Raw genomic sequence first — 22595 nt, 5'->3', positions numbered from 1 at the left:
ACGCGCTAGCCTTAGGGCCGGCAACCCTCGTTGGCTAGCCCAGCAGATCATTTGACAAGCCTTCTCCAACGGTAGTCATCTCGAGGCGCTCGCTTCTGTACTAGAGCCAGGTGCCCCACTCCGGCGACACCCCTAGGTGCCCCACCTCCTCTCCTTCCGTCGTCAATAGGAACGACCACTCACTCGTCCCAGGGCAGAGGTGCGGTCTCATCCTAGGGGAGGCCACGCTCATTTCGACAACGTTCGTCGCCGCCTGATCTACAACTCGGATCCTCAGTGTAAAATGCTACCATTGTATTCATGTGGATCATTTGTTAATGTTGGATGCATATAGTGTTTTATGATCAATTTGCATATAAATAGTCTCTTAGGCTTTAAGGGGTATTTTTTTACCAGACCTATGTTTCACACCTGTTTTAACCAAACAACTTTTAGTTTTCTCACACTTTATATCTCAATATTTTTTTATAGCTCACAGCACGATGTAGTCTTTTTAGTTTTTATTACAACCCACGACCCAACCAAATAGTAGACTCTGAGACAGGATATTCATGGACCCAAATGTACACAAAGACAGATTTGGCGATCAGGATTGAGAAAGCGAATAGTAATGAATGAGTGCTAAGCAAAAAGCATTGACCTGCCTTAAATATAGGCGGATAAGACTGAGCACGTTAAGTGACCGCCCACCATTTAACCCGTCTATCCTTCTTAGGGACTACAGTTTAAGAGGTGTCATATAAACTGAGCACATTAAGTGACCGCCCATCATCTAACCCGCCTAGCTTTCGGCGTGTTTGATTTAGGACCTAAAGTTTAGGAGGATGTCATATGAGAGTGCCACATGAGTGTTTGGATCCTAATAAAAAACAAATTATAAAATCCATCAGTAATCCACGAGATGGATTTATTAAATCTAATTAATCCATCAGTTAGCACATGTTTACTGTAGCACTACATTATCAAATGATTGACTAATTAAGCTTAAAAAATTCGTCTCGTAAAATAGTCTCAATCTACGTATTTAGTTTCGTAAATAGTTTATATCTAATAATCTATGTAATTGTACAACTAAAGTTTAAGAGATGGACCAAACACCCCTTCGTCTCTCTTTTCATGCTGCCCATAAATGGGGCCAGGTCAGGTCAGACGCGTGATCGGACGGCGGCCAAACCACAGCGCACGGCGCACGCGACCCAGCAGACCCACGACGGGCGGCCAACCGGGGGTAATTCCGTCCAAAGAGAGACCCTCCTCGCTCCTCCCCTAGATTCATGGCCACAAAACAAAGCGAAACGGGCTGAGAGCCCACCCGTCTCGGTCCTCCTCTCTCTCTATTCCCCCCCTCCCCCCAGAGCGCTCGTGCGGACCACGAGGAGGAGGAGGAGGAGGAGGAGAGAGAGAGAGGGAGGGAGCCCTAGCCCTGCCCTGCGCGCCGGCGTCGCCAGCCAGGGTTAGGGTCTCCCCGGGCCCCGCCTTACTTCCTTCCCCGCCGTCTTCGCGCTCTGGCCGATCCGCCCGCCCGACGCGCGGGGGCGCCCAGCTGGAGCCAATGCCGTGTGCCTGACCGTCGCTTTGGGATTGATTCCACTCACTCGGAGGTGGCCAGCCAGCCAGCCGAGCTCGCTGTCCTTCCTTGCCGGTACGGCGTTTTCTGAGGAGGTTCCGTGCGAGATCCGGAGGCCGGCGAGATGCAGCACGATCAGCGCAAGAAGGTGGGCTCGGATCTGTACGTTTCGCGACCACTTCGCTGCCAATTTGCGGCGCGTCTGAGTCTGTCTCGTCAGGATTCGGCTGCTCCTGCGACCGTTTTGTTTTGTTCATTTTTGGTCTCCGGCTGCAGAACAATTTGTTTTCTCTCCTACGTTTCCGTTGATGTAAAACTTTGTTGTTTCTAAAGGTCCAGCCTTCTTCTGGTAGTGCTGAAGATCTTTCGGTGCTTACTCCCTCGTTTCCATGCCGTGCCAAACTCCAAAGTTTGAATTTTCGTTGCTTATTTTTAGAAAGGTCAATTTTCGACATGGTTGTGTTGGTCGCCAGTCCTTTTTCTTCCTGCAGACTTTGAATCTTTGATATGATTATTATGCCCTCCTCTCCACTGGCTCGGCTGGTTGTAGAAACAGAATCATTGTTTGCTGTTTTGTTTTATGCGCTTTCTGCATCCCCACCATACCTTGTTGAGTTCTGAAATATTTCATCTATTTTTTGTTAAAAAGGTGAAATTTGGTGCGTTCTTGCAGCAGCAGCTCGTGATTTACATGCAAATGTTGGCCGCATCCTGTGGTCTCGAGACGCCATCTCTCAAAACACAAGGGCCGCTGTTTAGCCTTGTCGGTGGGCAAAGCTGTTGCTTTATCTCCCGGGCTTTGCCCCGATCTATGCATGGACATTTGACTTTACAAGATTTGCGTTCGAAGATTTCAGTTTTGAACGAGTGCTTAAAGATCTTGCTTGTAAAGGCAGTCTTGGTTTGCAAAACAGTTGAACTTTGCATTCATTTGGTGATGCTACTTCTAGCTTCCCAATGATTGTCGGCCCTCTGAATTTTCGTTAAATGTATAGATTAGCATTGCTGGGCAAGGGTGACACGCACAAATCGAGAAATGGTTCAAATTTTACCCGGGTATGGTGTTAAATGAGAAAGGACCGGGTTGTCGCGATCTGAACACGGTGTCAAATGAGCAAGGATCGGGTTATCGCATCCTTAGTGGCGCGCCACATCGGCGTCCGGGTGTAGTGCAAAATGAGTAAGGGTCTTCACACCTACCTCGGTGGGTGCGAAGGGTAAGGAAGCTAGTCGGGTCAACTAGGATCCGTTTATGTAGCTGGAATGTAGGGTCCCTTATAGGTAAGTTAAGAGAGTTAGTGGACACTGCGGTTAGGAGGCGTGTAAATATCTTATGTGTCCAAGAGACTAAATGAAATAGGGCAGAAAGCGAAGGAGGTGGACAATATTGGCTTCAAGCTCTGGTACACAGGACAACTTTAAATAAAAATGGAATAGGAGTTTTGATTGATAAGAGCCTCAAGGATGGTGTGGTAGAGGTGAGAAGGTAAGGGGATAGGATCATCTTAGTTAAACTTGTCATTAGTGATATGGTTTTAAACGTAATTAGTGCGTATGTCCCCAAGTAGGCCATGATGAGAGTGCTAAGCGACTTTTCTGGGAAGACTTAGATCGCTTGGTTAGAGCTGTCCCTAGTAGCGATAAGCTCTTTATATGAGGTGATCTTAATGGCCATGTAGGTACATCAAGTGTAGGTTTCAAGGCGGTTCATGGGGGTTTCGAATATGGTAGTAGGAACCAGGAGGGAGAGGAAGTCTTAGACTTTGTCATAGCTTTTGATCTGATGATAACTAACACTTTCTTCAGTAAGATACAGTCCCATTTAGTGACCTTTAGTAGCAGCCAGTACTGTAGTCAAATTGACTTTGTTCTTACAAGGAGGGATAAATGAACATGTATGGACTGTAAGGTGATACCTGAAGAATGTGTGGTCGCTCAACACAAGCTGGTGGTGGCTGACTTCCGCTTTCTGGTGCAAGCCAGTGGGAACAAACAAGTTAGGGTTGCTAGAACGAAGTGGTGGAAATTAGAAGTGGAGGCATCAAAGATCTTTAAGGAAAAGGTCATTGAAGAGGGCCCTTGGAATGATGAAGGCGATGCAAACAACATGTGGGAGAAGATGGCAACATACGTTTAGAAGGTTGCTTCAGAGGTGCTTGGAGTGACCAAAGGGAGCGGATGCGACTCGAAAGACACTTGGTGGTGGAATAAAGATGTGCAAAAGGCTATTAAGGAAAAAGAGCGTTATAAGCGCTTGTATCATGACAGGTGTGCAAACAACATAGAGAAGTACAAGGTGGCAAAGAACGCTTGGAGTGACCAAAGGGAGCGGATGCGACTCGAAAGACACTTGGTGGTGGAATAAAGATGTGCAAAAGGCTATTAAGGAAAAAGAGTGTTATAAGCGCTTGTATCATGACAGGTGTGCAAATAGCATAGAGAAGTATAAGGTGGCAAAGAAGATTGCAAAACGAGTGGTGAGTGAGGCAAAGGGGGCGGGCCTATGAGGACCTTTACCGACGTTTGAGTACGAAGGAAGGAGAGAATGCCATTTATAGGATGGCTAGGGCTCGCGATAGGAAGACAAGGGACTTCAACCAAGTCAAGTGCATAAAGGATGAGAGGGAGCAGCTTTTGATGAAGGAGGATGAGATCAGACATAGATGGCAAAAGTATTTTGATAAATTGTTCAATGGTGAGAATGAGAACACCGTTCAACTGGATAACTCGTTTGATGACACTAACAGGCTGCTTTGTGCGGAGGATTAAAGAATCGAAGGTCAGAGAAGCCTTAAAAAGGATGAAAGGGGGCAAAGCGATGGGCCCTGATGATATCCCAATCAAGGTGTGGAGATGTCTCGGGGATATAACTATAGTATGGCTAACTAAGATGTTCAACAATATCTTTCGATCGAACAAGATGCCTGAGGAGTGGAGAAGAAGCATATTGGTACCAATCTACAAGAACAAGGAAGATATCCAAAGTTGTACTAATTATCGGGGAATTAAGTTGATGAGCCACACTATGAAGTTATGAGAGAGTCATTGAGTAGCGCCTGCGAGGAACAATGTAGATATCAACAAACCAATTTGGTTTCATGCCCAAAAGGTCAACCACAGAAGCAATCTTCTTAATAAGACAGGTTATTGGGCGATTTAGAGAGCAGAAGAAGACTTTGGCGGAGTTGTACAGGAGGAGGGAGATGTGAGTTTGGAAGGTCAAGTAGTGCCTAAGAAGGATACCTTTCGGTATATGGGATCGATGTTACAAAGGGATGGAGATATTGATGCGGACGTTAGCCATAGAATCAAAGCAAGGTGGATCAAGTGACGATAAGCTTCTGGCATTCTCTGTGACAAGAGGGTACCACAAAAGTTAAAAGGCAAGTTCTATAGAATGGCGATTAGACCGGCTGTGTTGTATGGAGCAGAATGTTGGCCTACAAAGATTCGACATGTTCAACAACTGAGTGTTGCAGAAATGCGTATGTTGCGATGGATTTACGGTCACACAAGAATGGACCGAGTTCGGAACGATGATATACGTGATCGCCTAGAGGTAGCACCAATTGAAGAAAAGCTTGTCCAACATCGGTTGAGGTGGTTTGACCATGTCCAAAGGAGACCTCTAGAGGCACCAGTGCATTGTGGAGTCCTAAGCCAAGCTAATAATATAAGGAGAGGTAGAGGAAGACCGAAATTGACATGGGAGAGGCAATAAAAAGAGATTTGAAAGCTTGGAATATACCTAGAGGTCTATGTTTGAATAGGAGTACTTGGAAAGCAGCTATTGAAGTGTCTGAACCGTGACTTGGGGCTCTCGGTGGGTTTCAACTCTAGCCTACCCCAACTTGCTTGCGACTAAAATGCTATGTTGTTGTTGTTGTAGCCAATTGTGTTCCCACTTTTTGAGTTATGCTGCATTTACCGTTTCACATCGATTATTTCCATATGATTGACTGATGGTCCATTGATCTGTGAAGACTCTTTGCTGTGGGGACCTTAAACTGTGTCATACATACTTTAGTAATTTAATTTTGCAAAAAACTTTGCAGAGTTCCGTGGAGGCAGAGTTTTTCACAGAGTATGGGGATGCAAGTCGATACAAGATTCAGGAAGTCATTGGTAAAGGAAGCTACGGGGTGGTCTGCTCCGCTATAGATGTTCACACTGGAGAGAAAGTAGCGATCAAGAAGATACATGACATCTTTGAGCATATATCCGATGCTGCTCGGATTCTCCGTGAAATCAAGCTTCTGAGACTCCTAAGACATCCAGATATTGTTGAGATCAAACATATTATGTTGCCTCCATCAAGACGGGACTTCAAAGATATTTATGTTGTTTTTGAACTTATGGAGTCTGATCTTCACCAAGTTATCAAGGCTAATGATGACTTGACGAAGGAACATTATCAGTTCTTTCTCTACCAACTGCTCCGTGCTCTGAAATATATCCACACAGGTAAGGTGAATGTTGCTATCAGATATGCATTGTTTTCCTGGAAGATATAGTTTGTATATGTCATATGATTAATGACATCATGTGCTTAGTGCTTTGCAGTGAAAATGAATTGAGTCAGTGCCTTCTATTTAAATATTTTTGCCATGCACCATTCCATTCATGGTTGGTTCAATTATCCTTTCATTTCTTGTTTAATATTTTACAGTATAATTGATAGCTTAAATGTTGGTTGCAAATAGTGATATGCTTGATTCAACAAGCTTTTGCCTTTCAAATGCACCCAAAATAGTTCAAATTCTACCCAGTTTGTGGCACCCATGTTCACGCGTCGCCGGCTGCTGGTCTTCCAGCAAGTACGCGCCGACGTTTGGATCTACCATTGGGATTAGCCGTGCGGGAGCCAGGAGGGAGGGCGCGATTGGAATCTGGTTCGTTTTCTTCTCAGCTGATCTTATCTCACCTCATTTTTTGTGAGCGAGACCAGCAATGGAGGAGTTGCTAGCGAGGTTGTTTTTCTGTTTTCTCTCATCTCCACGTTGGTGAGAATCTCAGCTAGTGACTTCGACACCCGTTGGGGACACCCTAACTGAGCTAGGCTTAGTTCCTAGATATCTCTTTTGGGTTCTAGATATTTTTATCGAGTAGTGTATCCATTGGTGCATTTATGTTCTATTGTCCTTTAGCTCTGGATCTGGATCAGGTTAATAGTGATAAATAGGTTCATGTGGCGCTTTGTGACACCTTTCAAACTCAATATACCTATAGAGATCAGATTTGCTAAATAATTTTACATGCTCATTTTGTTTGCATATGTTTATTGCTGTATTCTGTTGTGCCAAGGTATCTTAATAATACTCCCTCCATCCAAAATTATAAGAAGTTTTGGCTTTTCTAGATACGTAGCTTTTGCTATGCACTTAGATAAACACTATGTCTAGATACATAAAGTAATGTATCTAGGAAAGCTAAAACGTCTTATAATTCGGAACGGAGGGAGTACTTGTTTTTTAACTAAATAAACCTGTATAAATAATCTATGCAGATGCTAGTTTGCCTGCATATGTTCATTGCTGATAGTATATCTGTGTTAACTGCAGCTAACGTTTATCACCGGGACCTGAAGCCAAAGAATATATTAGCAAATTCTAACTGCAAACTGAAAATTTGTGATTTTGGACTAGCACGAGTTGCATTCAATGATACCCCAACAACGATCTTCTGGACAGTATGTTCTTTGAAATATTTTTCTTCTCTTAGTTTCATTTATCTTTGTTTCTGTCTACTGAATGTGAGCTGGTCTTGATGAATAATGATGTTTCTCTGTTCATTTGCCTGCAGGATTATGTTGCAACAAGATGGTACAGAGCTCCAGAGCTCTGTGGATCCTTCTTTTCAAAGGTAGGATGTGCGGTACATCACAATGTCCCTTGGTTAAACTTTGATTGAAACATCAAGCTAAAACCAATATTGGTCAAATCTGTTTTGGATTCATTGACCTTTTGACGATACAAATTGTTGTACGAATATCAAAAGGCATTTCAGGTATCATAATGGTTAAAATAACTTCTACCATCATATACATATAGTCATGAAAGTAAATGATCATGCCAATTGTTGCCTACTCTGATGTTGTTAATGCAAATGAGTTGTTATTCATATTGCAGTATACACCGGCCATTGACATTTGGAGCATTGGATGCATCTTTGCTGAGGTGCTAACAGGGAAACCTTTGTTTCCTGGCAAAAATGTTGTCCATCAGTTAGATTTGATGACTGACCTTCTAGGCACGCCATCAATGGATACGATTTCTCGGGTAGGGTACAGATTAAATTAGCAACATTGTGCAGCTTCTCTGGTGAGCATCTTTTTGATGGCTTTGAAATTTGGTATTAATTGTTTCTTTTATTCCCAGGTCCGGAATGAGAAAGCAAGGAGGTATCTAAGTAGCATGAGAAAAAAAGAGACAATTTCGTTCTCACAGAAGTTTCCTAATGCAGATCCTTTAGCCTTGGATCTTTTGCAAAGGCTTTTAGCATTTGATCCGAAAGACCGTCCAACTGCAGAAGAGGTAATTATGTTGCTCCAGAGTCCAGATTCATACTTATGTTCATCTTTGGCCTTTTGTGGGCAAATTGTGACTAATTTTGATGTTTTTTAGGCATTGGCTCATCCATACTTTAAAGGGCTAGCCAGGGTTGAGAGGGAGCCATCCTGTCAACCAATCACAAAGATGGAGTTTGAGTTTGAACGGAGGAGAGTGACAAAAGAAGACATTAGGGAGCTGATATTCCGTGAGATATTGGAATATCATCCACAACTGCTCAAAGACTATATCAATGGCACGGAGAGGACAACCTTTCTGTACCCAAGGTTGTAGCACTTGTACATTTGAACATAAATACATGGTGCTTTTGCACATTCATGTATGTTTTATATTAATTGTATGGATTCCTACTGCTCCTAAAACTTATGGGCTTGTTTATGCAGTGCTGTCGACCAATTTAGGAAGCAATTTGCTCATCTTGAAGAAAATAGTGGAAACGGACCTGTTATTCCAATGGAAAGAAAACATACTTCTCTTCCTAGGTAACTGTTAAGCTGTATACTCTGTACTTTTATCATACTTATCTTTTGTTGTATTTTGCATGTTTGCATGGTCATAGTGGAAGAAGGGCAGGCCTGGTGCAGTGGTGAGAGCTGTCTCACTGAGTTACCAGGTCGTGGGTTCAAAGCAGCCTCTCCGCAGATTTTGCGGGGGAAAGGCTTGTCTCGGTTTATCCCTTCCCCAGACCCCACTCATGTGGGAGCCTCCGGCACTGGGTCTGCCCTGCATGGTCATAGTGGAAGAAACACTGAAGCATAGCTCAAGATTGAATTGTTAGGGTTCTTTACTTTGGCCTATATTATAACTAGTGAATAAATGTTTTCCAAATTCTATATAAAGAAAGGCCACACTTTGAAATACATACATCTGCCACAACTGTCACATAATGACAAGGTTGTTTCAGTATAGCTCTGGCAGCAAAGGTGAACCAGCTACAAATGAGAACACATTTATATTCAGGTGTTGAATTTAGGATGACAAATGAACATGATTCTTGCTTTATCCTGCTGTACCAAATGTTAAGAACAGTACTGAAAGGAGTGACAGCTACAGTTCATTCTAACAATTAGGCCAATGTGAATTTTTAATGTTTAATATCAGTAGTTATAAGCACCCCATATTGGGATTTCAGGAACCGAGATAAATAGCAAACATAACATTTCCCCTTGAATTTAACACTATCACCACAATGGTGTAAAGTGCTATTATTCTTACAGTGAAGTTGCGGTTGATTAGTAAGTATTCAGACTCATTCAGACCAACTATGCTTGCATTTCTTGCTTCCTTCCTAATTGTGCACTTTCTTATTTTCTTTTATCTTAAATGGTTAACCTGCCTTTTGCAGGTCTACTATTGTTCACTCAGCTCCAATTCCTGTCAAGGAACAACCCCGTATTGGCCCATCTAGGGAAAGGCCTTCATCTGATGAGACCTACAGAAATCCTCGGAAGACAGAAAAATATTCTGGCAATCTCCCGAGAACGTCACAGGCTCCACAAAGAGTGCCAACAGGTACCTTCGGTTTGTGTCATGTAAACCTTTGGCTGATATTGGTTTAACTACATACTGTTTATCTTTTTGCAGCGAGACCAGGAAGGGTTGTTGGTCCAGTAATGCCTTACCAAAATGGAGACACCAAAGACTCCTATGACACACGAAGGTTGGCAATGAACTCAGGATATCCTCCCCAACAAGAAATCCCACAAACATTTGGTTATTATCAGACACATGGCAAACCAGTTTGCTCCGAGCCATCACAGGCTGAAAGGTATACGCTGCATCAGCAGGCCTATGCCTGCGCAAACCGTACAGCTGTGTCTGATGTTGCTCTGGACATGAGAGCACCCCCTTTTCATCATCTATCGGCAGGGCAAAAAGGTGACTCTTCTGATAGGCCAGCAGAGACAAACTTGTACACGAGATCACTCAACGGCATTGCTGCTACTGCAGCAGGAGTGGCAGCAACTACCCACAGAAAGGTCGGTGTTGTTCCGCTTGGCATGTCAGGCATGTATTAGTGACTGGATCATGGCCGAGTTATGGTGAATCCTACGTGCCTTTGCTGGAGCTATGCTTCCTTCAGGTGGCTAAACATCGATAATGAAGCGGCCAAACAAACCTTTGGCTGGATGCTGCCAAGTTTAGAGTGCAGAGCAATACAAAGTTTTCCTGTGTGGTCAGGAAAACAGGAACCACCGACGGCGGCATGAAGCGTGTCAACATGTTTGTTCTATTTAGGGCACCAGCTTGTATCTGCCTGTGCCTGAGAAGTGTGCCCTTGGTTGCACACGAAAGGAGTAGTCCAGCGGCTTGTAATCTGGGCAATTTAGGCGCCAATTTCTTTTCTAGAGCGAGGAGGCAGAAGGGAAAGGAAGGAACATTAACGTTTTAAATGTTGTATAGAGATGTTTCTCATATATCAATGTGCTACATCAGAATCACTTCAGAAAGATACCAGATATAGCAAAAATCTCCTTGGTATGAATCTTTGCAGATCGATCTTGAACTAGCTCCAAGAACATGTTGCCCATTAATCTTGAACTATATTAGGTGCAGTGTATAGGTAAAACTCGAGCATTCGCTTGTTTCCGTTGAGCTGTCTATCCCTGACTATCAAAATACTTGGACACGGAAATCTGCAACGACCAGTTCAGCCTTGGCATCGCTTTCAAGCAACGTAAGGTCTTAGTGACAACGATTGCTTCAGGAGTTTTAAAGGAATTCCTAGATTAATTATTCTCATGAAACATGATAAAACCAGATCACTAGACTCTGGTTACTAAACGGAGAAAATAACCCACGAACATACATCATATCCCAGTAAAAAATTATCCTATCTCCACTAGACTCTGCTTCAAAAGCAGATAAAGCGACGAGTTTTGACTGGAATTCACGTTAAACATGGCTAAGCATGTTCCTGCTTGAGGCGTCCTCGTGAGCAAAATTGCACTAGATCACTTTATTCAGCACTATTGTTCGTCTCTGTACAATGATCTGTGACACGGAAACCCGAAGGGACATACATATACAAGCCATTTTCATTGACGAACGCAGTTTATGCTTGCTATTTGTAACAGCTAACATAACATAAATGGTGAATCTTGATCCTATACCTAACTTCCCAAGAATGGCCTGCACCATGTGGAGCGAAGCTAACTTCAGCGACAGGATCACTGGATAATACATCTGTATGCCTCCTAAAACTAATTCTGCTCAAGTTTGTCATGAAAGGTCTTTGAAATTATTGGCCTCACGTCCTCTGAATCCACGAGGCTCTCCAGGAATGGGAGTAACTCGATCAGTTCCTGATCTGAGGGGTCATCAAACCAGCTCTTAATTGGTATGCCGTTATCTACTTGCAACTGGAAAACCTGGACAAAGAAATGCTTCAACTAATTAACAAAACAATAATGAATATATATAGTATGTAAATACTTTAAGACAGCAAAAAAGGCTCTGATGAAAAGAAAGTCTAGTTTCTTGCCACCTCTAGTTCAGAAGGAAATAGCTATACATGCCAGGAGGCCCAGGAGACCAAGATATCACAGTATATAGTGATAGACTAGACTTACCAGAGATCAAGATAAAGTAACCAAAAGGGAAACAGATAAAGCGTAAACCTTATATTGGAAAGGGATTGTACCTGTGGAGTATTGTCAACTATTACAACTTTTGCCAAGTCGATCCCCAGAATTGTCAGGTTCTTTGTATAGCAACCGTCAGAGAATATACAAGATTCACGATAAATACGCCGTGAGATATATTTTCCATCAGGATCAAGTTTATCTATAAGTTGCTCAGCATAGATTCTCTGACTAGCTGTGAAAATGACAACCTCAAACACCTGAGCAACCTTCTCAAGAAACATTTTCAGGTAAGGCCTTTTTCTCACGTACACTGTGTGATTTTTCATATTAAAGAAAACTTCTAGGGTAAAATCAGCATTGTCGCAGTGATCCAATGTTGAATGTACAAGAGTCTCTGCATATGAGAAACTGTTAGACTATCATACAAAGAATATTGGAGTAAAAATGTTTATATTACAACTGAATTCCACATTCCTGACCATGACAGGCAAATAACATACAATATTAACTGAAAAATAATGATAACATGCCAGTAGCTAATGAACAGATACTGATAAGTACCAGAAATTAAAAGACACATTCAAAAGTAATATTCCATGAGAGGTTAGTGCTGCTCACCGTCCAAATCAAGCACAAGAGTCACATGTTTTGTTCTCTCTGGTGTTTTCAGTAAGCGGTTGGGCGAGTCAACATCCATTAAATCAGGCAGACATCTAGAAAGTAGCTTTTGATCTAGATATTCAGTTTCAACATCTCCTGCGGCAGAACTACTTTCTGTTTCTGAATCTGTTGGTTTTGTCTGAAGGTATAAGGATGTTTCATCAGGGTCCATTGTGACATTGTCTGCCGGAACCACATCATCACTGTTACTTGGTTTTGGTGTATCATCTAGAGACAGACGAGCCACGGGCCGCTCTACCATGTCAACTAAATTCATACAATCATTGTAGGAAGTACTAACTTCATTTGTAAAATCCGTCAAACTATCAAATTGGAGAGCAGAAAAGTTTTCTGAGACATAGAAGTCCAGAACATCCCAAACTTGTAATTCAGTTGTGGTATTGTATCCTTCATCATTGCCACTAAGAATCAGGTGAAGGAACTCACTTTCATCCATTGCTGCAATTGACAGATAAATAAAAGAAAAGTCAATGAAGAATAATCAGGGCCTTCAGCAACCAACTATCTGATAGTTGGCCAATAATTGGATGAACTAAAAAACACAAACTGATAAAAAGTACAAATGTCAAAGCAACCAAGACATCCAATACGGGAATGTAAATGTAGACACCTGAAATCAAGTTAAGACAGAAAACTTGGAAGCTAAGCCGTGTTACCTGCAGCATTGTAGTTTATCTCTTTCAACTGAAGATCACTGTAGATTGGATCTGGCGACAGGATACTCTCAAGGTCTGATGACGATGGTACTTGTATTGGAACCTAAAAAATATTTTGTAATAGGTTTAGTATTCAATACTGCATAACATCTCGAAACACAATGAAACAAAGATGCTGTTCTGTAGGAAATTACATAATGATGCATTGATGCTAAGGAAGATCATCCCACTCACTTCTACTGACACACAATTGTTTCTAAGCAGAGTGCTCACAGCTTGATAATCGAGAGCACTAGCAGCTGCATTATGACAAATCAGACCATTATTATCCAACTATTTGAGTTGCATGGTTAGTTATAGAGCAGAGTTTTATAATTTGCAATCGCAAATACTGGTTTGACAAATCTCAGTGCTTGTTAGAGTATTGCGAGTTTAAAAACTAAAGACTGTAATTGGCTTTGTCCTACCTCATCGTAATGCTTTTGTTATTTCCAAATATAACATTTGTTCACCAGCACATTTCAAAATTAAAAATGTGGTTTTTTATGAGTTTCAACTTTTCTTTACCAGCAAAGAAAATTCTAAAAAATAACTGAAGCTTTTCACGATAGAGTTTATTAAATACTCCTAGAAAGAAAATCTAAGAGAACTAAATCCAAAATGATTTGATTGAGGGAAGTTGTTTGAGAATCTAAACGCAGCTGCTGTGGTATTAGCTGGAATCAGTACAAAGCTTAAGAACTGGGCTTTGTGGTTGGCTGATAATAATAGTAATAATAATAATAATTATTATAATTACTATGCATGGTGTTGTGTCAGGCTTTGTATTTTCTTTTTCCATTCTTCTTTCATTTTTGAGACTAGAGTCTGAACTCAGTTACTCAGATAACTTGCTCCTGGGAAGCAGAAGCCAGTGTGGAGAGAGAACTAAACTTTAGCGATGCAACTATGCTGGTGTCCTCAGGAACTTTCTGAAAGGAAAATAAAGGTTAATTACCATTGATCTTGAACCATATGACAACAATGGCAATGCTAGCAAACTGGTGGTTCCTGCATCAGATTCATCATGCAATAAGCTGATTTCCATGATTTCTGCGTTTTCCCCTGATACTTTGGCAGTGCAGCACACTGCAAAAGAGGAAGGAAGAAAAAAGTTGTAACACATTCTTGCAGTCCAGCAATAAGCTACTAAATAAAATTGGTACTAATATGCTAAATTATGTTTTCCCAGATCAAGTTCAAATCTCCATGTGCTTGTGAAAGTGCATCTCAATACATACAGTAATGCTGTATCCAACTAATTTTGTGTTGAAGGCCCTAGATTCTAGAACATAAGATAAAGTTAATAATTTTGGGAGGGGAAGAGGGTGCACAGATTTATTCAAACTTGAATTTTTGTGATCAGGACAAAACATTCATTGTAATTCTTTCCTTTCATAAAAAAATAAAAAGGGCGTACCCAGTGCAAAGAGCTCCCGCTCTGTGCGGGGTCTAGGGAAGGGTGTCAGTGGCAAGCCTTACCCTCGCCTGTGCAATGCGAGGAGACCGCGACTCGAACCCGGGACCTTCCGGTCACAGGCGGTAAGACTCTACCGCTTGCACCAGGCCCGCCCTTTACATTACAAGACATTTTTCTTCTCTTGGCCAGTACTGATTCTATGCTTGCTTGGCTTTTTCTTATATATAGGATGGGTTTGAGAAAAGTAAACCCGTATCTTAAAAAAATAAACTTACAATAATAAAAGTAATGTTATGCAGTACCACTGTACCAGCATCATGACATTTATAACAATAACATTTGTTCAGCATATTGCAATATGAAGAACAACTAAAACCCGTATCTTAGACTACTTCTCGATATATTAATTCACCTACCATCATTCTAACACACTAACTAGAACATTCTCTTTTCCACTTTGACACAACAAAGATGCTTCCGGTTCTACCTTACAAGCCACAAAGGGTCAGTTCTCAAGTGTAAATTGACATTTCCCTCTTCTGAATAAAAAAAACATGTGGATATTTAAAAAAAATCAAGTGAAACTCCAACTTGACAATTTCCTGAAGACGACTAGAACTTCTTAGTGAAACTTTGTGTTCTGTTTAATTTAATCTTGCTGTGAGATTAGAACAGTATTTTTCATCTTGGCTGGAGATAACAGGATTAATCACATATGGATGCTAGGCTGTTTCTGTAGCAGGATAAGAAAAGTACGTCTCCTCTCATGTTACAAAGTACCGTTCAGTCAAAATATCAGCAGATTATCTTTTGTGGAGTTGCTTTGACCATACATACACTCCAAGCAGGAAAAGCACAATTCATTGACAGTAGGAAAGATTGAAATGAATCTAGCCAGGTAGATGAGACTGGAAACTATGCAGACTTTACCATTTTGATGACTTATTAGTGTTGACCTAGCCGCTGTTTTATCAGGTGTAATCTCTTAAGGGTGTGAATGTCCCAATGTTTCAGTGGTCTTACAAAATGTATGAGGCTCCTGTGTCCCTAAACAGTCGTTGCTTAACATTTTATTCATCCTTAATGCAAGTATTTGCAAAAAGCATGTTCAAAGTACTGCAGTTCCAGTAGGAAAAGGCCAACTGTTGAAACATTTGATATCACGAAAAAGTGAAACAGTAAATTATCTACAACCTAATGTAGTCGAAAGAACATACTTAATCACTAATAAATCTGTTCTAAAGGGAAAGCCGCTAATCAGTTCTACATGTGAAAACAAACAGGATTAGTCTGTGGACAAAGGAAGTCATGTAAAGTGTAATCATTATCAACAAAACAAGAAGAGGCTATGCGTCTTTGACTAAACAATAGTACTAGTTACTAACAAATATCTCTACTCGAAACTCGAAAGCAGTTGTCACTTCTCGCATGCCGGGAGCATATTATAAGTGAATTCGCCAAAGCAAAACAGCCCCCCTAAATACTCTGGGATCCTCTGGCAGCAAGTAACAACTCTACCGGTGACTAAATGCCCTCCTGTTCCCTTCTTTCCCCTTTCCCCTAATTTTCGTTTTGTAGACCCATCACAAATCTCCCTCGCAAGGACAGAAAAGGAAAATCGGAGGCGAAATATACCGTACGTCAAAGCAGCAACGAACCCCGTAAAATTCCTCACATCACATCACAAAAAGAGGGGCTCACTTCACTCCTCGTCGTCGGCAAATCACAGCGCGCACTCACGAGGAGTAGAGAAAAAAGTGCGGAGAAGAGAGACCAGGGCACCAGGCCAACAACCTTCACCGAACATCTCTGTCCAGCTTAGAGTCTGGAACTACATCATCGTCTTTGGGTACCCATCGTCTTTTGGGGATTTGAATTTCACACAGAAAAAACAGAACGGTTCCGTGTTTCTCAGCAGCTCGCCGAAATCTCCTCATGTTCATGCTAAAAAATCCCCACAAATTCCCACTAAATGCACCGTGAGAGGCGGCCGTAATCACACACAAAAATTTTGAAAAGAAGCATCGATACTACTACAGAGACCAAGAGACGAGCCACGAACTTGTGCTCACGAAACCTCCGTCCGACCAGACCAAGCATAGCTGGAGAGAGGCGAGAAGAGATACGTACCCAGGCAGCGCGCTTGCGTAGCGCCGATGACCTCTGGCCGAGCACAGCACCCTCCTCCCCTCGCGCCTAGCCTTTTACTCCGGCAAACACCAGGAAGAATCAGAGAAGAGGCGACGAGGAAGAGGAGGGAGGGAGCAGGGAAGCAAGCAAGCTAGCAAGGCGCAAGAGGCAAAGAGCGCACAGGCAGGGGACAGCTCGATCGCTCGCTAATCACGCACCACGTAATCTATGCGACCGATCCGCGTCCGCCAAGACCGGGCCTAATCTCCCTCCTTCCGCAACCACAGACATGTGGGGCACGCAAGGCCGGGCCCCGCGTGGACGTTACACTAGAAGGTACAAAGTTTTGTAGGTTTTGCATTTTCACGGTGGGTTGCGGCTCTCCCCACTCCGCCTACGTCCTCCTGCGCCTCCCGTTACCCTTCTCCAAACCTACTTCCCCACGGACATGTGGGGCAGCCCTGATGTCAGTTACAGAGGTAGATAGTCCGTCTGGTGCGTGTAGGATATTTAGGCCGGAAGGGTACACGTGGACGGTGAGGATGCGGTAGCTCATCATGCCGGATGGAGTCCACCGTTTATTTATTTATAACGCCTGGTCCTACTTTATCAGGTCGGCATACTAGTCGTACGCGTCTCTGCATTCCGTCACTGACATACTGGCGAACGTATGTGGGACCATCCAGCCAGTGATAGGAGCTGTGCGTCTGCCCGCGGAGCATGGAATTGACGGAGTTGGTGGGGTACACGTGGACCAGACAACGGCGCTTGATCTTCTGCGCCCAGCTTCCGGCCGCGCCCACTGCTTTGCCGACGCGTCGCGCAGTTGTGCCGGGCTAGAGCGTACCCTTCGCTGCCGGCTGCCGGCAGCCCCCACGCGCGTGCGGCCGCCGCCGTGTCTACTGGCCGCGCGGACGACAGGAGCCGGACGACGCGACGGAAGCGACGGCGCGGCGCTGGTGGAGCGCACGTGCCATGGAACGCGGCAAAAGAGCCGGTGATTTGGCTCTGGATTGCAACGTTTTACGCGATAAACCTTGGCGCCAACGAGCTTGGTGTAATTACTTGAGTGACCCTGCTGAAGGGTAGTTCAAGGAATCAAGGGTGCGGTACCTGCGGTCCATCCTGAGCGTTTCTAGCGGCGTAGCCTTTCTTTTTTTCCTTTTCTTTTTCTTTTCCATTTCTGTTTTTTCTTTTTATCTAGGTGTTTGTATTAAATTTTTTTCTCTGCTAATACTTAATATAATATGGTAATTCCCTTGCTGTTTTTTCAAAAAAAAAAATTGCTAAAGGGTAGTGAAAATAAGATCACCCTGCTGTAATCATATGAACATATTAGTAAATGGCAATTTTTTAAATAATGATCAGTAAACATGTTTGATTTGGAGATGTAAGATGAAAATGTCATGTCTTTGTTTTTTATTGTACGATCCCAGCTCAGTGTTTGGTTAGAGAATGGATCTTAATTTTTTGTTTAGTAGGAGGAATTGAGAGGAACAAGATAAAGCTGGTTTCTCGCATCATTAGCAACATACTTCAATGGTTTCCTCCATCTTATTTTTCTTTGTCAACCCAAAATGGGTCGTCGTTGCTCACCCATACTCACCTCCCCATGTGCGTTGCTCGCCTCTGTCCGCAATAGACTAAGCCGCATGGTGCCTTCCCACCCTGACCTGCACCTCAGCCCGTCCTTGCATCACCAGGCCGTCACAAGGCCACAACTCCTCGAGCTGCTGCATGCCACATCAAACTCATCAATGTCGCTGCCGAAGGTAGAAGGAGCACTAACGGAGGAGGATGCCATCAAACCTGGACGAGTCCTTCTGCCTGATTTTTAGGGTTGACGTCGCCGAATCTAAGAGGTATTCCTCTACCAGAATGACCATGTTCCCCTCACTTTCATTCAAATGCACTTATTTCTAGGGTCGTCTCGTCTCATCCCCTTCTATCACCAGAACCAAATACACGTTAAGTGGTATATAGTTGCCATATTATAAATAAAATATGTAGGGAGGACTTCATTGAAAAAACATACATGTCATTGTTCCTTGCGGCCACTTGGCCTTTCACGGCTACACAAGATAAATTTTGTGCAGGGCTAAGTTGGTTTGGTATAAGGGCATGAACAATATAAAATATACTTACATGGGTAGCGGTAGGCCCCGTATTAATTGATGTAAAGTTCACATTGCACCAAACCTTAAGGTGGGACTCATCAGGGGCATGAGGCAACTGGGGCGACTAGAGGTCTACCCCCCAAAGACGAAGATGTTAAGAATGATCGATAGTTTTTTTAAGCTAGCACTATGGTCTATCCTTAGTCGGGTTTGTTGACACTAGGCATGTTTCCTCCTTATGTTTGAATCCTGGCTCCTCCCTAAATACTCATAATGTATTAAAAACCCTAGCCCAACTACCGTTTCTCCTACTCCTCCAATCAATTCTCTCCTGCAAGATGTCAGTTTGCATGGCACACCTTCCCTCCACCCACACGGCACTGCCCGCACCCATCTTTGCCATGCCTCGTTCCTTCGCCAACACAACGGGAGGGCACCCATCCCTTTGTCTGGCCCCATAGCATCATCACGAAGACCTCACCAAACCCTACATCGCCACCATGGCCCCAGTACGTTGCCTCTCCCTCCTCTATTAGTCATTGTGATTCCTACAGCACTCCAGGCTACCTCCTTTACCCGTGTCACCGTGTGACACTCTCCTTCACTAGATTGAGCCACTCCTCGACCAAATTGAGTTACAAAGTGGTCAAGATGATGTGTCGGTGTTTTGTAAACCAGACTAGTAAATTTATACGATTGCCATGCTGCTCTAGAAAGTCGATGGTAGCATCCAAAAGACACAAGGATTTATATTGGTTTAGGCTGGAGCCCTATGTCCAGTCTCAAAGATGATCGAGTGTATGTTCCTCGCTTGAATGCTATTAAGTTCTTATAATGGGGGGTGCAAGAATGGCAAAAGAGGTAGGAGTGCTAGAGCTAGAAGACGGGCTGCCCGAAGGGAAGCTTTAAGAGCCCTTCTACGGTGTAAGAATGAGTGAATGAGTTCGGACCCCAAGATGGGTGCCTTGGCTACCCTTATATAGAGTTTGGGGCCAGGGCGTATACAAAGAAGAAGGTTCTCCTGACCAAAGGGTTGTGAGTCTGAGGGAGGACCTAGCTAACTTTGCTTGCAAGCTATGCCATCTTGTGGTGCATGTCTGGGCATGGTTGTCATCATGGTCCTGTGGCCACGTCGTGGCATGGTGTGGAGTGGTGCTACTGTGCTAGCCATGATGACACTATAAGCACGGTGGTGGTTTGCTAGCTGTTCTGTGCGACGTGGTGTCCACCGTGGTCATCGTCATCGCTTCCTAGTTTCCTAGGGCATCGTACAGGAGTTGGTAGCCACCCCCAGGTCATCGATCACCTGGTTGGCTTGTGGAGCTGAGGGCCATGATCCCAATCATTGGGGTCATGGCTCCACTGGTCTGGATGGCCTCTAAGTCAAGACTTTTGTTGTGGATCCCATCCCATGGTAGATAGAATCGTACATGCATCTTGTCGGGCCATATCTGGTCGTTGGGCACTATACCGGCCGTCACCGCCTTGGGTGGTGTTGTCTTGTCTAAGCTGCATGGTGCAGGGGTGGCGTCTGATCGGACCGAGGTGATCGCTGTCCTCTTGGTTCTTATGAGGTTAGTGCAACGTGCTTATTCCTATCAGGGTAGGCACATTTGGCTAGGCTCGACCTCTCCCCGTTCCTCCTAGGGGTCGGAGCAGTGGGAAGGTCGCGAGTCTCTTGCGCCTAGTTTTCTTGGATCAGTTGGGCCTCGGTCGTTCGAGCTCTTACTGGCTGATGTACCATGGGCCACTCAGCCTGCTATCTAATTGGTTCCCTGAGACACCCCGAGGTGATAACCCCGATAGTAGCCCCCGAGCATTTTTGTGATCTCAAAGTGATCGCGAAAGCGCTGTATTGCGTGCATATCGAATGCAGGTTTGTAGTCTGTGGCTTGTTCAAGCTTCATTGGTTGACCCCTTATGGGCTGGTGAATTCAATGCGGTAGGTGGCCGTTGTGCTCCGTCCTATCAGGATGCCCTGACGATGTGGTTCATGACCGCTGAGCCCTGCCATGTCAGTGTGTTGCGTATCGGGGTTCGTGACCCAAGCAGTTCCGAGTGGTCTCGTCGATGCTGCATCGGCCCTGCTGGGAGGGTTTTGATTTCTCTAACCTCACACGGACATATGACATTGGCTGTGGCTTCCTGTGGTGCGCCACATGGTGCGAGGGTCTTAGGCTGCTTAGTCTGCCCTTGATCTTATAAATAGGGATCTTCCTACTGCTTGAACCACCTCTAACCATGTCTACGTATTGCTTTTAGCCCTTTTGCAAGGCTGAGTTTGAGTAAGGAGAAGAGGGAGAATTTTAAAGAGAACCATGACCCTCATAGGATGTGTTGCCCTTCGGTTGAGGATTAAGAACTCAGGGCTTAGGAAGGAGTCGATCGAGGTTGGACCTCGACCTAAGTGCAGGATCATAGGTGTGCGCCTCCTTTTTCCCTGTTGCCTTTTTTGACCCAAGGGGTCATGATGCATTGTTACGGGCAAGTTTGGTTTCGCCCCACGCGAGGAGAGGCATGTCCACTATAATCACACGGTCAGAGTCGATGAGTAATTCGAGCGGGACCCGATATCCTCCCCAATCGATGTGGAGTTTAGTTGTGCCTCGTCAAGAGACGTCTCATAAATCGTCAGCCATCAAACCCATCGATCCCCGACCGCCTTTGTCGTGGTCAGAGGGCAAGATGCCTCCCCCTAGAGGGGGTCAACCCGGTGACTTCGAAGTGAATGACTCGAACATAGAGAGAGATGGTCGCATGGTTCCACACCACCGATTAGAGCCATAGGGGCCCATCTCACCCTGCCCCTATCCCTTTGTGGCCTTGAGCCCTTCTAAGGACCGGCCCAAGAGTGGGTTTCCTAAGCATGACGCTGGGTTGTGGACATAGTTGACTACCTTGCACGTGGGCCTAGGGGCTTTCGGGCCTCCCAGGCCGTAGCGTGACTTATTGGCATCCACTTGCGTGTGATCGTGTTACACGCCTTGCAGTCATGATGACCAAGGATAATTCTACGCGCGAATCCTGGGGACGGTCGACCTCCCTAGATTCTCTGTGACTTAATGGCATTCCTACACGTTATGGCATGTCGACTCATTTACTGAGGGCTAGTGGGATCTATACTAGGGCGGACTACATGTGGACGTGGTTTGCTTCCCCGATCACCGCCACATAAATAGCTCTGTCTATCTGAGCCTGCCCCTTACCTCATTCTTGCCTTATATCGCCATTCCTGCAATTTGAAGGAGAAACAGAAGGAAAAGGGGTCAAATTCATGAGGGTTACCTCTAGATCGTGTGTGTCATTGCCACTGCTGTCTGCTTCGTTGATCTCTCCTGGAGGGGTCTAGCCTTAGGTCTTGGACCTAGGACGTAGGGAGGAGTTAGGTCATGGCTTGGCCTTGACATCTTACGGGGTCATGGGGACCCAACTCTATTTTTCCCTAGCGTCCTTTCTGACCTAGAGAGGTCGTGTTGCCCTGTTACATCGTGTTTGGTTTTGCCCCATGTGGGAGGCATGTCCACCATAACCACGCGGTCGAAGTGGTGCATCTTGGTGGGGTCAATGGGTAATTCGAGTGGGACCTGATATCCTCCCCAATCGATGTGGAGTTTGGCTATGCCTCGTCAAGAGACATCCCATGAATCATCGGCCATCAAACCTATCGGTCCCCGACTGCCTCTGTAGCGGTCAAAGGGCAAGATGCCTCCCCCCAGAGGGGGTTAACCCAAGTGACTTCGAAGTGGATGACTCGAACACGGGAAGATGTGGTCACGAGGCTCCACACCACCGATTATAGCCATAGGGGCCCACCTCATCCTGCCCCTAT

At 44.4% G+C, this 22595-nt stretch overlaps 2 protein-coding genes across 7 annotated transcripts; one reads left to right on the top strand and one right to left on the bottom strand.

Annotated features, from left to right (window-relative positions):
- Positions 1-1300: 1300 nt before the first annotated feature.
- LOC136450192 (mitogen-activated protein kinase 10-like) lies at positions 1301-10617 on the top strand. Its single transcript, XM_066450547.1, has 10 exons — positions 1301-1715; positions 5623-6031; positions 7129-7256; positions 7370-7429; positions 7696-7845; positions 7945-8100; positions 8191-8402; positions 8520-8618; positions 9482-9648; positions 9721-10617. The coding sequence occupies exons 1-10, from the start codon at positions 1692-1694 to the stop codon at positions 10152-10154; spliced, it is 1839 nt and encodes a 612-aa protein (XP_066306644.1). The 5' UTR covers positions 1301-1691; the 3' UTR covers positions 10155-10617.
- Positions 10618-11071: 454 nt separating this feature from the next.
- Positions 11072-16847, bottom strand: LOC136450191 (uncharacterized). 6 transcript variants are annotated; one of them, XM_066450545.1, is made up of 7 exons: positions 16650-16847; positions 15450-15661; positions 14058-14188; positions 13061-13163; positions 12342-12842; positions 11780-12117; positions 11072-11498 (listed from the first exon to the last, which is right to left on the bottom strand). In XM_066450545.1, exons 3-7 carry the CDS (start codon positions 14145-14147, stop codon positions 11340-11342), a joined length of 1191 nt encoding a protein of 396 aa, XP_066306642.1. In that variant the 5' UTR covers positions 14148-14188; positions 15450-15661; positions 16650-16847; the 3' UTR covers positions 11072-11339. The 6 variants fall into 6 exon arrangements, with proteins under 6 accessions (XP_066306642.1, XP_066306638.1, XP_066306640.1 ...); XM_066450541.1 differs by having other exon boundaries at positions 11072-11507; positions 16650-16846; XM_066450543.1 differs by having other exon boundaries at positions 11072-11507; positions 15450-15566; positions 16650-16846.
- Between the last annotated feature and the right edge of the window lie 5748 nt (positions 16848-22595).

Source organism: Miscanthus floridulus, chromosome 5, assembly GCF_019320115.1.
Source record: "Miscanthus floridulus cultivar M001 chromosome 5, ASM1932011v1, whole genome shotgun sequence".
Lineage (NCBI taxonomy): Eukaryota > Viridiplantae > Streptophyta > Magnoliopsida > Poales > Poaceae > Miscanthus > Miscanthus floridulus.
The sequence above is the reverse complement of the archived record's forward strand: the minus strand, read 5'-3'. Positions and strand labels throughout refer to the sequence as shown.